Source organism: Sapajus apella, unplaced genomic scaffold, assembly GCF_009761245.1.
Source record: "Sapajus apella isolate SASKATOON/1434 unplaced genomic scaffold, GSC_monkey_1.0 scaffold48, whole genome shotgun sequence".
Taxonomy (NCBI): domain Eukaryota; kingdom Metazoa; phylum Chordata; class Mammalia; order Primates; family Cebidae; genus Sapajus; species Sapajus apella.
Window position 1 is genome coordinate 14,433,369 of NW_022436988.1, and position 16,894 is coordinate 14,450,262.

At 43.0% G+C, this 16,894-nt stretch overlaps 2 protein-coding genes across 14 annotated transcripts in view; both read right to left on the minus strand.

The window, feature by feature from the left end:
- Positions 1–5,135, minus strand: part of ARSG (arylsulfatase G) — a 146,565-nt gene extending 141,430 nt beyond the window's left edge. For 3 of the 7 annotated variants that reach the window (XM_032241912.1, XM_032241911.1, XM_032241910.1), the window contains exon 1: positions 4,356–5,135. The gene's annotated coding sequence lies outside the window, so the exon portion shown is untranslated. Of the gene's footprint in view, positions 1–4,246 lie in introns of all 7 variants that reach the window. The other 4 variants (XM_032241904.1, XM_032241905.1, XM_032241907.1 and 1 more) reach the window with 4 other exon arrangements.
- Positions 5,136–6,687: 1,552 nt separating this feature from the next.
- AMZ2 (archaelysin family metallopeptidase 2) lies at positions 6,688–16,629 on the minus strand. Of its 7 annotated transcripts, none has more exons than XM_032241920.1 (9): positions 16,540–16,629; positions 15,920–16,013; positions 15,524–15,609; positions 13,838–14,120; positions 13,338–13,511; positions 13,112–13,240; positions 9,274–9,437; positions 7,963–8,139; positions 6,688–7,029 (listed from the first exon to the last, which is right to left on the minus strand). In XM_032241920.1, the coding sequence occupies exons 4-9, from the start codon at positions 14,118–14,120 to the stop codon at positions 6,874–6,876; spliced, it is 1,083 nt and encodes a 360-aa protein (XP_032097811.1). In that variant the 5' UTR covers positions 15,524–15,609; positions 15,920–16,013; positions 16,540–16,629; the 3' UTR covers positions 6,688–6,873. The 7 variants fall into 7 exon arrangements, with proteins under 7 accessions (XP_032097811.1, XP_032097809.1, XP_032097810.1 ...); XM_032241918.1 differs by having other exon boundaries at positions 15,920–16,083; positions 16,540–16,608; XM_032241919.1 differs by lacking the exon at positions 16,540–16,629 and adding an exon at positions 16,499–16,517.
- Between the last annotated feature and the right edge of the window lie 265 nt (positions 16,630–16,894).

Genomic DNA, 16,894 nt, shown 5'->3' on the forward strand with positions numbered 1-16,894 from the left:
CACTGGCTTTTTTTTTTTTTTTTTTTTTTTTTTTTTTTTTTTTTTTTTTTTTTTTGAGACAGTTTTGCTCTTGTTGCCCAGGCTGGAGTGCAATGGCTCAATCTCGGCTCACTGCAACCTCCACCTTCAGGTTCAAGTGATTCTCCTGCTTCAGCCTCCCCAGTAGCTGAGATTACAGGTGCCCACTACCATGCCTGGCTAATTTTTTTTATTTTTAGCAGAGACGAGGTTTTGCCATGTTGGCCAGGCTGGACTTGAACTCCTGACCTCTCAGGATCCACCTCCCTTGGCCTCCCAAAGTGCTGGGATTACAGGTATGAGCCACTGCACCTGACCTCTCTTATTGTTCTTATTATTGCAAGCTTTAGGCACCAGCATTTGTGGTTCCCTTTGCTTGGTATTCCCTTCCCTGAGATGTGTACACAAGGTGACCCTTCAATTTGATCATTTCCAAATGCCACGTCCCTAAGGAGGCATTCCTGTCTATCCTATTCAAAATGGTACTTGTTTCTATCTGTTTACTTTGACATTAGGTTATAACAGCATCCACTTTGGGAGGATAAGGTAGGCAGATTGCTTGAGCCCAGGAGTTTGAGACCAGCATGGTCAACATAGTAAAACCCCTCTCTACAAAAAATACAAAAATTAGCCAGGTGTGGTGGCACGTGCCTATAGTCCCAGCTACTTGGGAGGCTGAGGTGGGAGGACCTCTTAAGCCCAGTAGGCAGAGGATACAGTGAGCCAAGATCACACCACTGTACTCCAGCCTGGGTGACAGAGTCTTTTTTAAGACTCTGTCTTAAAAAAGAAAAATTAATAAGGCCAGGTATGGTGGTTCTTGCCTGTAATCCCAGCACTTTGGGAGGCTGAGGTGGGCGGATCATGAGGTCAGGAGTTCAAGATCATCCAGATCAACATGGTGAAACCCCATCTCTACTAAAAATACAAAAATTAGCCAGGCATGGTGGCAGGCACCTGTAATCAAAGGTACTCAGGAGGCTGAGGCAAGAGAATGGCTTGAATCCAGGAGGCAGAGGTTGCAGTGAGCAGAGATCATGCCATTGCACTCCAGCCTGGGCAACAAGAGTGAAACTCCGTCTCAAAAAAAAAAAAATTAAATAAATTAAATAAAGCATCTGTTTACTCCTTGACTCTCTGTCTCATCCACTAGTGTTTTAGGGTAGGAGTTCTTTGTTCAATGCTATATTCCCAAGGCTTTGAGTAGGACTTGACACCCAGTAGGTGGTACTCTACGAAAATAGTTGAAAGAAAAAACACATGAATGAATGAACGAGTTATAGGCTTTTTTTTCCCTTTAGTTACACAAGAGAAAAGAATGGTATCTATTGACAGTTACAGCTCAAGAGAGTCTGTGCTGCTATGAAACAGCTGGATAACCATAGGACACTGAACACGTTGTGTTCAGAACCCACCGGTTCAGCATCTGAGGAGGGATGGGTCTCGGAGTGTCCAGTAGTAGCGTCCTATATGGGTGGCTCAGCTGTAGAGAAGCAAAAACTGATCCATGAGCAGACCCTAAAGAAAACAGTGGGACGAAATCAATACTAGAGTAAGTGTGGAGGCCTGTGAGTATTAACATATTGCCCCAATAGATTTTGTTTGAACTATTTTCCAGTAGACATTTTTTTCATAATACTTTATTTCAATGCCTCAACTAGTTGCAAGAGCTTTACTAACTAAATATTGCAACTTTTGGCCAGGCACGGTGAGTCATATCAGTAATCCCAGCACTTTGGGAGGCCAAGGCAGGCAGATCACTTGAGCTCAGGAGTTCCAGACGAGCCTGGGCAATGTGGAAAAACCCCATCTCTAAAAAAATAAAAATTAAAAAAATACACCAAGCATGGTGGTGCATACCTGTAACCCCAGCTACTTGGGAGGCTGAGGTGGGAAGATCACTTTAGCTGGGGAGGTCGAGGCTGCAGTGAGCCGTGATCATGCCACTGCACTCCAGCTTGGGCAACAGAGCAAAACCCTATTTCAAAAATAAATAAATACTGCAGCTCTCTTTTTTTGGTACTAAGGCAGAAGTACATAGACTGATTTCTCCAACTTTGAGCAACCCCAGATGACTCCACTTGAACAGAAAAGAAATTGAAAGTTTAATCGTGTATAACCCCTTGTGTAAACAATCGGGGGAAAAAGTGGTTAGGTTCTGGCTGGTGATATTTTACTTCAATGAGGTCATGTAGCACAGTGAAAACAACGAATAACTCAACAGTAGGGAGACTTGGGATCTGACCGCATTTTTGCCATTGGTTAAATGACATGCAAGTTTACTTGGCTGCTGCAGGCAGGCATCCTCCTCCATGAAATGGACTAAACAATCTCCACATTATTAATGCTTTGCAACTCCACTTTCCAAACATGGAAATGCATTTGAAGACAATACCAGGCCCTTGAAAACGAAGAGGGGAAGGTAAAAAACCATCTGCAAATGGGGAAAGGAGTCCCTGTTTAATAAATGGTGTTGGGAAAACTGGCTAGCCATATGCAGAAAGCAGAAACTGGACCCCTTCCTGACACCTTACACTAAAATTAACTCCAGATGGATTAAAGATTTAAACATAAGACCTAACACCATAAAAACCCTAGAAGAAAACCTAGGCAAAACCATTCAGGACATAGGCGTAGGCAAGGACTTCATGACCAAACACCAAAAGCATTGACAACAAAAGCCAAAATAGACAAATGGGACCTAATCAAACTCCACAGCTTCTACACAGCAAAAGAAACAATCATTAGAGTGAATCGGCAACCAACAGAATGGGAAACAATTTTTGCAATCTACCCATCTGACAAACGGCTAATATCCAGAATCTGCAAAGAACTAAAACAGATTTACAAGAAAAAAACAAATAAGCCCATTCAAAAGTGGGCGAAGGATATGAACAGACACTTTACAAAAGAAGACATACATGGGGCCAACAAACATATGGAAAAATGCTCATCATCACTGGTCATCAGAGAAATGCAAATCAAAACTACATTGAGATACCATCTCACGCCAGTTAGAATGGCGATCATTAAAAAATCTGGAAACAACAGATGCTGGAGAGGATGTGGAGAAATAGGAACACTTTTACACTGTTGATGGAGTGTAAATTAGTTCAACCATTATGGAAGACAGTGTGGTGGTGATTCTTCAAGGACCTAGAAATAGAAATTCCATTTGACCCAGCAATCCCATTACTGGGTATATATCCAAAGGATTATAAATCGTTCTCCTATAAGGACACATGCACACGAATGTTCATTGTAGCACTGTTTACAATAGCAAAGACTTGGAACCAACCCAAATGCCCATCGATGATAGACTGGACAGGGAAAATGTGGCACATATACACCATGGAATATTATGCAGCCATCAAAAACGATGAGTTCATGTCCTTTGCAGGGACAGGGATGAACCTGGAAACCATCATTCTCAGCAAACTGACACAAGAACAGAAAATCAAACACCACATGTTCTCACCCACAGGTGGGTGTTGAACAATGAGAACACATGGACACAGGGATGGGAGCATCACACACCGGGGTCTGTTGGGGGGAAATTGGGGAGGGACAGCGGGGGTTAGGGAGTTGGGGAGAGATAGCATGGGGAGAAATGCCAGGTATAGGTGATGGGGAGGAAGGCAGCAAATCACACTGCCATGTGTGTATCTATGCAAAAATTTTGCATGTTCTTCACATGTACCCCAAAACCTAAAATGCAATTTTAAAAAACCATCTGCAACAGAATAGTATCAAGCTTTTAAAGAAACGAATTAACACTGAAGCCAGAGGCCCTTACAGTGTCTACACCCTTTCAACTTGAATGACAGCATTGGCTGTACTACCAGAAGACTTGCATGACCTTTTCCTGAAATAAGCCTTCGTCTCCTAGTAACTCAATATCCTGGGTACACTTTTCCAGGTGGACTAGAGTTGGGCTCTGGTCTAGAGCTGCACTGTCCAATACAGTAGCCACAAGCCACATGGGGCTGTTGAGCACTTGAAAATGTGGTCAGTTGGAAGTAAGATGTACTGCAAGCGTAACATACACACGGGAATTTGAAGACGTACCAAAAAAAAAAAAAGGATATAACTCATTCAGCATTGATATTGACTGCAAGTTGAAATAGTATTTTGGATGCATTGGATTACATAGAATATACTATTAAAATTAACTCCACCTGCTTCTTTATGCATTTGCTGATACGACTACTAGAAAAATTATGCTTACCTATGTGGCTTGTATTATGTTTCTATTGGACAATGCTACTCTAGATATCAGCATCTAGAAAGTGACTGAGATTCAAACTCTTCAATGAAGCGCTTTTTGAATGCTCTACCCGAGAGATGATTCCACTCACTGCTCTGCTGCCGTCGCGGTCCTGACTTTCCAAGGCCATGCACAGAGCGCGGCACACGTGGCTCTTCCACATAGGCGGGCCCGCACGTCAGGCTGCAGTGGAGGAGGTTACTCTGGGTCGCTGACGCCAGGGGAGGCCAAGCGACCGACCCCACACTGCTGAGCCCCGCCAGGGGAAGTCCCCGGGCGCGGAAACAGGTGGCGCGCCGGCGGCTCGCAGCTGCTGGGCCCCAGCGCTCGCACCCGCCTGGGCGCAGCCAGGAACAGCGACGCGCTTCCTGCCCGGGAAGGGCCCGAGCGCAGGGCACGCTATAGCGGTCCCGCAGCTGCCTGCTTCGATTTTAGCACTCCTGCTCCCAAGGGGGAGCAACGCAGCCCTCTGTCCCTCGTAGGGCTTGAAATGTAAACTATTCATATCAGGCGAATGTGTGTTTCAAAAAGCAAGCCGGACAAGAACTGATGGGTAATCCTCGCCAAATTCTCCTATTTAACCCTCACCGTGAAAAGCCTGAGGCCTGAGAAAAATCTCTTGACTAGAGACAGTAACTCCACTGGTGCCCGCGATCAGGATTTATGACATAAATGAACAGCATTCCAAATTCACTGATTTCTAAGAGTATTTAGACAGTAGAAAATTATTAATCCTCTTTATTAGCTCAATACTTTGTTCATTCAGCGTTTGCAGAGCAAGATCTGCTTGGATTTATTTAGTGAAAACTATCTTTTAAAACTACAAAGATTTTCATACTGACAGCCATTCATTAGTGAAGAAAAAAGAAAAACTACAAAGATTTAGTTGCAGTAGGCAAATTATATTTTTAAGCTTAACCCTGAGAAATTGTCCAAAAATATATACGATATACACAGCACTTATGATTGCTGAATAAATGCATTATATACAATTTATGTTTAGTTCAATGTTTAGCAAGAGTGAACGATTTGTTAGATGATTCGTTTCCTCATTTCACAGTGCAGAGTAGACACAAATGGACCTTATATCTTCTCCAGACAACTGTCATCCCCAATATTATTCACCTAGGCAAATCTTAGTTCAAGAGTTTGTGACGAAAGCTGACCTACAGGACTAAAACCGTGCTTACCTTATAGGAAAAGAAAAGAAAAGAAAATGTAATCAAATGAACAATAATTTTTCAAGTACATTATTCAAGGAGGAAATCAGCCCTGTAACAGAATCCATAAAACACCATGCTCCATCAGAGCCTCTTTTTGGTAACAAAATGACCAAGTATTCTCTCCAATTAATTTGAATAGCAAACTACCATTTTCTAACGTGACTTAAATGGGTTTAATCAAGTAGGAGAATGAATCCAAGGGAAACCACTGACTCAGCTATAAAGTGCCTTACATCATACTGTACACATCAAACAATGAAATAATCTAGATTTCAAATTGCAAAAAAAAAAAAACAAAAAACTTTAAGTCTTACCCTCAAGATAAGATAGTAAAGCAGGAAATGCTGTCTGCTCACTGGCGTTCCATAAAATATTCACTGTAATTTCTAGATTTCTAAGATACATCTACCTGGCAGAGGTGGTCTGTCACGTCTGGGGTTTTCCACCTGTCCACTCTGGCAGCAATGGGGCTGATATTCACAGCCTGCAAGCCATCATCAGCATTCATAGCACCCCAGCAGATAACCGCATTAAAATCTTTCCTGCAAGTAAACACTTCACAATGTAAGAAGGTGAGAAAGACATTATTACTGAAATAAACCTGAAACTTGCTCTCAATCTATAGAAAAAGTACAATATTCACAAATATAAATACCATTACAAACTATTTGTAAGATCCCTCATAAATAACTGTGTTATAGCTGAGAACTGCAATGGAACTCCCACCACCAAAAGTGTTGTGGTTGTGTAAGCACCATTGTTATTTTCACTTACACATGTTCCTGAGAGGTCATGTTTTAAGCTGCTGAAAACTGATACAAGCTGTTAATTCTTTCAGGGATAAGGTGACTACCAGCAAGAGAAAAAAAAGGAGGTAATGCGCTCCAGAGAGTAAGGAAGGGTCACAGAAGAGGAGGAGCGCTGTGGGTGGAGAAGGTCAGAGCCCATGGCTGTCCAAAAATGTGACTTGGCTGGGCCTAACAGGGGAGTAGCTCTTCTAAAAACGAAATCACCCCTGGAAATGATGCTGGTTGGCCCCTTGGGGCATATATTTTTTGAGTTATTTATTCACTTAACTCGTTACCACTAGTCCCAGCCTTCCTGTGAGACATACATATATTTGGAGAATGGAAATAATAAGCTTGCTACCACAGACTAGGTTAGTAAGATGAGAAGATAAAGAGTTTTTAGAGTTTTTATTATTCAAAATTAGTCTCATTTCAATTCAGGCATCTGAAAGAAGGTTCTATTCTGTCACTCTGACACAGCATAAGATCAGTAGTTTATTCCAATGAAGTATTCCACCCAAATGAAAGCATTACATGCAAGTAGTAATTTATTTCAATCACTCCTATTTGAAGGTTCTTATTTTTGGAGAACAGCCAGGCATTTTATTATCCACTCCTTCCATTCCTTAAAGGCTTCCACGGGTTTCGGTAAATTCCCATTATCCTCAGGACTGTGTTTTGGAGTTGCTCCAGGTGTGCCAGCAGATTCATCATCAATCCACTGCACCAGTGCCTGGAAAAACATAGAAGATGCGCGTTCTAACAAACCACGGCAAAATAGATCAGGCAAGAGAAGAATATTGGCCTCTAGATCATGGGGTGACATATTACCCCAAGGAGATGCTGCATTTGATAATTATGGTATGAATATGAAATAATGCTGATAAACTCAGTGAAAGGGCACCTACCAAATACACACAGAATTACAAATTATGTCAAAAGTATGCCCTGAAAAAAGAGGAAAAAGAAATACACTAATTCTTACCCTTTTTTCCTAGCATGATAGGATATTATTTTTTCTCAACTTGCTAAGTATTCCACAAGGTATTATATTAATTTGATATGTACATATGTAAGTGTACACACAGGCATGGGTAGACATATGCATGTGAAAACACGTGTGTAGACATTTCTGTGCAGTCACCTGAATACGCAGTCATACCCATGAGTAGCCACATGAATGTATACTGATGTTTGTGGGCATGTGTGGGCACACACCCACACACACTGAGATTAGGTACTTTCCTTCTTCCTTTTTATAAAAAATCATTTTTTTCTCCTAATGAACATCATACCTCTGTCCCATATTTGGAAAGATAAATCCTGTGCACAGACTTACAGGGTTTAAAAAATGAACTTTGCCACACGTATCTATATTTATTCTGTTCTGCAAAGTCAAGCTCTCTTGCCCTAAATGGAAGAGAAGTAGAGAAACTTCTTCCTCTACTCCTCATCAAATTGTTAGCATAAATCACTCAAAGGCAAACTGAAGTTTTTAAGAAGGGCATTTCTTTGCATTTTTTTTTTTTAAACCACAGCTTCCTGCTAATCTTTACACTAATTTCCTCTGATAAATTATAGCTCTAGTGAAGGATATAATAGAAATGTCAGTTTGCTACTGAGATAACCACTTCCCCCCATTTACACCATCCAGCCCCCAGCTTACTTTGTATCTTTCTACAATGCTGAAGCCAATAGCACACTGCAACTTGCGCAAACAGATAGGGCATAGGTTTAGAGGGCGCCGGTCAGCTTCTTCCAAGTGGTTGGAGCCTTGCATTAGGCATGCAAGCCACTGGCAGTGTCGCAATCCAAATATGTGTCCAATCTCATGGGTTAAAGTCTGCAGCACAATCACGTTGAGGCGTTATAAGACTACCATCACATTCAGCTACGCATCTCTTCTTTTTCTTGCTTTTCCAAGAAAAATAAGAATCAACTCTCTTACCATTATTGCCAAAACTTCACCCTGTCCAGACCTTCAAAGACTTAATAATCCCTCATTTTCCCAAATGTCTTGTTGCTTTTCTTGCTATACACTTCCTCAACCTCAACACTGCTGACATGCTGGACAGATAATACCAGGTTGTGGGAGGTTGTCCTGTGCACTGTACGATGCTTTGCAGCATCCCTGGTTCTACCCACTAGATGCCAACAGAACTCCCTCCCTGATTGTGAGAATCCAAAATGTCTCTAGAAACTGCTAATATTCCCTGGATGGCAAAATCACCCCTGGTTGAGAAACCTTGATCTAAACTAGGGTACTTGTAATGGAGATTCTAGGGTCCTTTCCCTAGAGATGCTGACTTCAGTAGGTCTGACAGAAAGGGGGCTTGATATGCATGCTAATGAGAACATCAGGTGACAATGACACAGGGGCCCATGGAACACACTTTGAGAATGTAGTTCTAAGAGGCACAGCTCTCAAACCAACAAATACTACAGGTGAAAGCAGAATTTATCTAGCTAAAGGAAAAGCCTATCTCTCTGGCTCTGGAGAAAGGGGAGCTAGGCTTTTGAAAAAAACCAAGTCGGGGAGATCAGGAACTGCCAGGACAACTACAGTCCAGGGTATCCTGGAGCCCAGGGCAGGAAGGCCCATGCTCCCAGAGAGGCCAGAGAGCAGAGGTCCTCCAAACACCTGGGGAAGGCAGCTTTGCCCAATGATCACAGTAGCTTGAAAAAGCAGGTTATCCACTCACACCAGAATTCAGGAATTACACTAATAGAGGACCTGGGTACAGCCAAGGGTGCGTGTAACTAGTACAAGAACCTGGCACTGATATTGTAAATTTCAATATGAAGGTATCCATTTAAATTGTTTTACTGATCATTTCAGTCAAGCACTATGCACCAAAATTATACAAATGACACAAACTCATTTATAATATCGCCTTAGGACTGATACTATACAATTTAGGGAACAAAGATCTTTTTTAAAAAATGGTCCTGTCAGATTTTTTTTTTAACAACTTACCTTACAGGATCGAAGCAGTAAAACACTAGTTATTTCTGGAATATAATAGTTGTCAAAAATTGAATAGTCACTTGAAGATGTTTTCTTGAGCTTCTTCACTTTGCCTTCATAGCGCAAGCTGTAAAAATCGCTGCCATACCTGGCAAAGCTGAATATCCCCACACCTACAAAAAGAGGACAAGTGGCGACAGAATGAGAGTCAGGTCCCTGAGGAAAGACCAAACAAAGAAGAGGCTGCTGGCCCATCTGGCCAGTTAGTGCCCCTCTGTGTCACTGTGTCCACACCATCTGATGTACTTATAGTTTGCCAACAAAGACTTTTGCCCCAGATTCCCCTATCAAAATCATGTGCTGCTATCCACTTTGCCTTGCCGTGTAAAACTTAATGGACTTGAGGTCAAATTCTTGAGAAACTGAAGTTTCAGAGAGTCTTTTCCCACAAAAGAAGTCTTTTTTCTGAAAATAGCAAGTACTCCAAATCAAGTACTCAAAATGGAATCATAAAAAATAATCACATGAGTCGGGTGTGGTGGCTCACACCTGTAATCCCAGCACTTTGGGAGGCCAAGGCAAGTGGATCACCTGAGCTCAGGAGTTCAAGACCAGCCTGGCTAACATGGTGAAACCCTGTCTCTACAAAAATACAAAAATTAGCCAGGCATGATGGTGGGTGCCTGTAATCCCAGCTACTTGGGAGGCCAAGGCAGGAGAATGGCTTGAACCCAAGCATCGGAGTTGCAGTGAGCCAAGATGGTGCCATTGCACTCCAGCCTGGCAACAGAGCGAGACTCCATCTCAAAAAAAAAAAAAAAAAAAAAAAAGAATCACATGAACAACAGGTAGTGATGATTTCACTCTTTAAGGACACACTACACAGATCTGTTATACGTGTGTCTGGAGGGGATGCTGGCCTTCCCTCACACAGCACTAAGGACAGCTTCCCCTGATGTCTTGTAGACCATGCTTTAAACCACGGCTTTAGACAGAATAACTGCCTCCCCTGCCTCCATCCCCACCCTCTTTTCAAAGAACAGCACAACTCTATTATGTCACTAGTGTCTGGTGACCAGAATAAATACCCTTTTAACTGACTTCCTGTGTTACATTTAGAGTTATAACAAGCATCTCTGCAAGCACAGGGAACACGGTTTGATACATAACTCATTCTACAGAGTACTGCTTCATACTTTGACTTGTTTACATTCTCACTTTTATTTATGCCTCTCGTTCAGTTATTTTAAAGTAATACTTTTTTTTTATAGGCTGGGCACAGTGGCTCATGCCTGTAATCCTAGCATAAAGTAATACATTTTTAAAGAAAACAAGCCCATAGCAGGTTTTTCCAATCTAATTTGATCCCAAAACAACTTCCTCACCTCCCTTTACCCAAAAAGTGTAGACTGATAATTCAAAAATCAGGGAAAGATAGCATTCTGGAAGTTAAGAAAACACTAAATCTATTCATGTTAAGAAAAGACCAAATCTATTCATGTATCACAAGTAACCTCCTCTGGCCAATCAAGTGTGGGCATATTTCACTACAGTAATACTTTTAGCAAGGACATGTCTTTCTTTCAATAATCCTACAAATAGAAGATTATTTTCTTTCATAGTCAATGCTTCTCAATTTAAAAATACCAATCTTTGTAAACTTGGAGAAAACAAGACCACTTGTGTTAAGATATTATCACTATCTGTTCCTGCTACTTTCCTATGTAAATCTTTTGCGACATGTAATATTTAAGAAACTTACCAAAAAAAGAATTAAAGTAAAAACAGTTTGGGGGAAATGTTTCCTGACCTCTCAAATACATAAGATAAATTAGCTAGCAATAGCTAGATAAATGAACATATGATTTTAAAATTATTTTTTTAGCTGGGTGTGGTGACTGACACCTGTAATCAAAGCACTTTGGGAGGCTGAGGCGGGAGGATCACTTGAGCCCAGGAGTTTGAGATGAGCTTGAGTAACATAGGGAGACTCCATCTCGACAACAACAACAACAAATAGACAGGTGTGGTGGCCCTGTGGTCCCAGCTACTCGGGAGGCTGAGGCAGGAGGATCCCTTCAGCCCAAGAGGTTGACACTGCAGTGAGCCATGATCACACCACTGCACTCCAGCCTGAGTGACAGAGGGAGACTTCGTCTCAAAAGAAAAATAAAAGGTAGATAAATTATTTTTTAATGTTTCCATCTCTATAAGGTTAATAATAAAAGAGAAAACTTATGATAAAAAGCTACCTCACACCACCAAAATCAGTTAAGAGTAGTGACCCACATCTCCAAGAGTGCATGTTGGTAGGACCATGGTGGGGGGTGAGGGGGGCAGGCAACAAGAAACCTCATGTAAATGGAGAATAGAATAAAGGAGTAGGTGGGAAGAGGCTCTATAACCCTACAACCCCCACCACTAGTAGAAACATTTGTCCCAAAAAGCTTACCACCCCACATAAATCCTAAGGTGAATGTAACATCTGGACCGACCATTAACTCTCAGGATAGACCCTGGTACTTACTCCTCATTCCCAGAACACTAATGGACCACTGCCCTTCAGGGCCTTTTCCCTTTCAAGTCTGTCTCAGATTCTTGGGGATGAAATTAGAGAAGAGCAAAAATGAAGGGGAGAGGAGGAGATAAGCAGAGAGATGACGAAAAAAGGCTAAAAATACGATCTGTTTCCAGAACTTTTCCCACCCCCAATATTACCATGCACAGTTCCTAATGAGTCAAGGTTTATTACATATCTCAAATCAAAGATGGAAGTTTTGACTTTTTAAATTAAAAAACAACAAACGCTGTAGGATGAGAAAGAAGCATGCACCTAGTCTACAGCTGTTCTATCTGTGCAAGATGACTATGAAAAGAACTGAAAAACAATTAGCAAGATTTTCATATCTATTAATGATAGTTCAAACTGTAATTGGTTTAATTCACCTTGCTACTGAATTACTAACATTGACTAGCTGTTATGCTGAATGCCTATATATATGCCAGGCATATATATACTTTTTTTTTTTTTGAGACAGGGTTTCACTTTATTGCCCAGGCTGGAGTGCAGTGGCGTGATCACGGTTCACTGCAGCCTCAACCTCCTGGGCTCTTGGCAATCCTCCAACCTCAGCCTCCTGAGTAGCTAGGACTACAGGTGTGTACCACCATGCCCAGCTAATTTATTTTTTTATTTTTTAATTTTTTTGTAGACATGTGGTCTTACTCTGTAGACCAGGTTCATACACACTTTTTATGTACAGGCACTTTTATGTAAATTATCTCAAAATGACTCCATGATGTGGGTATTGTATTGTTACTTTTTTTTTTTTTTTTTTTTTTTTTTTTAAATGAGACAGAGTTTCACTCTTGCTGCCCAGGCTGAAGTAATCTCGGCTCACCGCAACCTCTGCCTCCCAGGTTCAAGCGATTCTCCTACCTCAGCCTCCCAAGTAGCTGGGATTACAGGTATGTGCCACCACACACAGCTAATTTTCTATTTTTAGTAGTGGAGGGTGCTCTCCATGTTGGTCAGGCTGGTCTCAAAACTCCTGACCTCAAGTGATCCGCCCGCCTCGGCCTCCCAAAGTGCTGGGATTACAGGTATGAGCCACCGCACCCAGACGGTTATTGTTACCTTTAAGGTCATGTAGGTAGTAAGTGGCCAACTGGAACATAGATTATTAGAATCTACCAACAGCACATTTCTCATTATGGCATGATGTCTCTATTGAAAATACTATACAGTTTTAAATATCAAAATGATTCTTGGTTGGAATTTTTTCCCCTCTTTTGACATCTTCAAATATTCTCAATTTGAAGAAATTCCTAACAACAATGGCAATACCATCTGTCAAAGAGGCCTGTCCGAAGACAAAATTCCAGGAGTCTCTTGGGTAAAGATCAATCATTGTTATTCCCACAATGCAGAAGGCATCTTCAGGTTTCTTCTTTTTCAAGAACTTCAGGATGTCCCCTATTTAAAAAGAAATACATATATATATGTATGCATGCATATTATATATACACTTGCTTCCTTTACTCAGTTCAAATTGCAAAGTTGTGTAATTCACCTGCATGAATTTGTAGGTTTTGTGTGTTCTCATTGACTCTAAAGGAACATTTTGTTGCAGAAACAGGAACTGGTTCTAGGAGTTTTACTCTCAAGCCATAGAAATATGCTTTACAATAGCCCTGCAGCCATTTAATATATTCTTCACTGATAATCCTGGTGTTTCCTAGAGATCCTGTAATATGGAAGAACATTTAAAGACAGACTTTAAGAGGAGTATTCAGTCTTTATACCCAGTCTATGAGGAAGAGGATTCAAATTAGAAACAAATACAACTCTAAATTTTCAATACACCTTTATCATTCATTGGTGTTGATATGAATTAAAAAGAAACAAAATGTTCTCTTGTAAGTCAGTTTGGCTACAAAACTTGTACCATTGCAATGAATATCAAAAATAATCCTAAAACTGCCCATCTGAATAAGACCAACAGGCCAGACTATTCCTGACAACGGCAGCATTGCAATACCAAACCAAAACCAGCACATTACCAGTATTTACCAATGGACTGTATATAAATACTATGTTTGTCTGGAGAGGGTATCTTTCTGTAAGGATCACTGAAGAACTGTTCAAAGTCTTGGGGGGCCTCAGGGTGGGAGGTAATCCAATCTGATTGAGAATGCAAGGTAATGGGTCCAAAGAGATCACTGGCTGGCTGGAAGGCTTCATTCATTAAACGCTGTTCCCCAGCATCTAATTTCTCATACTGTGACACAAGCACTGGGTTCTTTGAGATGAGAGCTGTTTTTAGCGTCTGTTGAGAGTGCCGTACTATCTGCATCTAACAAAAAAAAAACACAAGTAGTCAAATATAAAAATACATAACCATATTGTGGACTTTAACTGTCTTCCATATACAGCTCTGATTTCTCCCTAGAATGAGATGACTCACTGCTAATGCTTGAGAGTGGTCAAACTTAGAGTGGTTTCCTCATGTCAAATCAATTTCTTGGGGATCTAAGAAATTAAAAAGAAAATCATAAAATCCCTTCCTCCATCCTATATGAAACCTGCTCTCATTACAAAAACTAGTGGTGGCCAAGCATGGTGGCTCATGCTTATAATTTCAGCACTTTGGGATAGGAGGATTGCTTGAGGTCAGGAGTTTAAGAACAGCTTGGGCAAATGGTGAGACCCTGTCACTACAAAAAATTTAAAAATTCCCTGGGCATAGTGGTGCACACCTGTGGTCCTAGCTACCAGGGAGACTGAGACAGGAGGACCACGAGCCTAGGAGCTTGAGGTTGCAGTGAGCCATGATCGTGCCACTTGCACTCCAGCCTGGGCAAGAGTCCAAAACAAACAAACAAAAAAAACCTCATGGTGACCACAGGAGGATGACCTCACACCTAATTTCCTTCTTTTGGGGAATAATAGTATTGGCCTGGCACAGTGTTTCCCAGCACTTTGGGAGCCTGAGGGAGGACTGCTTGAGCCTAGGAGTTTGAGACCAGCCTGGGCATCATGGCAAAACCCCGTATCTACAAAAAATTAGCTGGGCATGGTGGTGCGCACTTGTAGTCTCAGCTACTTGGGAGGCTAAGGTGGGAGGATCATCTGAGCCCAGGACTTTGAGGCTGCAGCGAGCCGTGATCGTGCCACTGCACTCCATCCTGGGCAACAGGGACCCTGTCTCAAAAAAATAATACTAGCCGAGTGCAGTGCGGTGGCTCACACCTGTAATCACAGCACTTTGGGAGGTCGAGGTGGGTGGATCACCTGAGGTCAGGAGTTCAAGACAGCCTGACCAACATGGAGAAACCCCATCTCTACTAAAAATACAAAATTAGCTGGGCATGGTGGCACATGCCTGTAATCCCAGCTACTTGGGAGGCTGAGGCGAGAATCCCTTGAACCTGGGAGGCAGAGGTTACGGTGTGCTGAGATCATGCCACAGCACTCCAGTCTGGGCAACAGGAGCAAAACTCCATCTCAAAAAAATAAATTAATTAATAATAATAATACTATGAGTTAACTCATTAGGGCCTCATGAAAAATACTCACGCTTTCTAATGTGACCCAAAGATCTTTAACATCAAATAAAAACAAAACTAATGTAAGCCCTATCATTTATGTAATTTAACTGCAGGATGAGAAGTTACAGCTTAGCCACTGAAGTTTATGGCCTCAAAGTCACATCACATTAGGGAAGACATCAGATGACTAATCAAAAGCTAGACTCACGATGACAGGTTTCTTCCATTCACGTCGTGGTCCTATGTAGAGCTTTCATCCTTCCTCTTGAATGGGTCAGATGTTCCACCACGAGGCTTTTTTAATTAGACAAGGAAAAAACTGAACATCTCTGTCTGGATCATCTCTGTCATATTTCCTAATTATCTAGATTTTCCCAGTTTAATGATAGACAATGAATGGGAAAACTTAAGCTAATGTGTGTTCTGATTGAACCTCTGAAATCTGGGGTTGACAAGGATGGCTGAAATTCCAGATCAAATGTATCTGTACTCAAAGCTCTGATAGGAGCATAGGCTTATCCTCACCCCTACACAACTGGGCCAAAATCTGACTTCTACAGGACAAACCATAAAACAAGATGTACCTTCCTGTAAGTCTACCTACCTTGATTTAGGAAGGAAGGCTCCCATGGAAGCTTTTAACTTACAAGGATGGACATGTCTGGGCCTGGCCAGAAAGATATGGCATGTGCCTTCATCTTAATATTAAAAAGGCAAAGTGAAAGGTGAGGAGGCCTCCTCTTGCCTCCCAAGCCTAATCTAGGGAAGCTGTGGGAGAAGATGGGCAGAGGGCGCAAGATGCAGTCACTGCAGTGGGCTGGAGGCCTGGGATGCTTTAGTCCCAAAACCGGAACATCCCCGGGAAACCCGGAGGAGTTGGCCACCCTGGCTGGTTGCCTATGGCAACTCGCACTGTGGGCTCTGGCCGGTGCAGGCACGACCCAGTCTCCGGCTGAGGGTGGAGTGGGGGTTCCCCCGGGGACTCTCGCTTCGCCTCGTCTCCCCTAGGACTCTCGAGAAAGGCCCTCCCTGGCTCCCCAGAGGCACTCCGCCCCCGCGGTCCCCGCGGCTTCCGCCACGTCGCCCCTCCCACATCCTCATCCCTCTCCACCGACAGCGACCGGCCCCCGCCTCTACGACCCGGCTGCCCTGCCTAGGGGCCCCGGCCCAGCTCTGACAGCACCCGCGAACCGCCCTCACCCAACAGGCCTGGACACCACCCACCCGCGGCGGCCCTCACGCGCGTGCGCATCGTATCCCTTTGCACTGTGCCTCGTCACGCCCACCGGCGCCACGCCCCTTCGCGCCACGCTCTGCGCCGCTCCGTCGCGCACGCGCTGTGGGCCCGCCCAGCTCGCGACCTTCCCGCGTCACGTCTCGTGGCGCGAGGTTGTCGGGGAGGCGCGGAGTTTGGCGGCTGTGGCCCGCTTCTTCCAGAGCAGAGGGTCGCGAGGGGACTACAGGCCCCCGCCGTCCGCCCCCGCAGTCGCCAGTTTCCCCGCCTGCCCTCGCGGAGGCTCCGCGGTCCAATTCGCAAGAGTCCCAGATGCGTCCCGGTCGCCGGGGTCTCCAGTGTGGG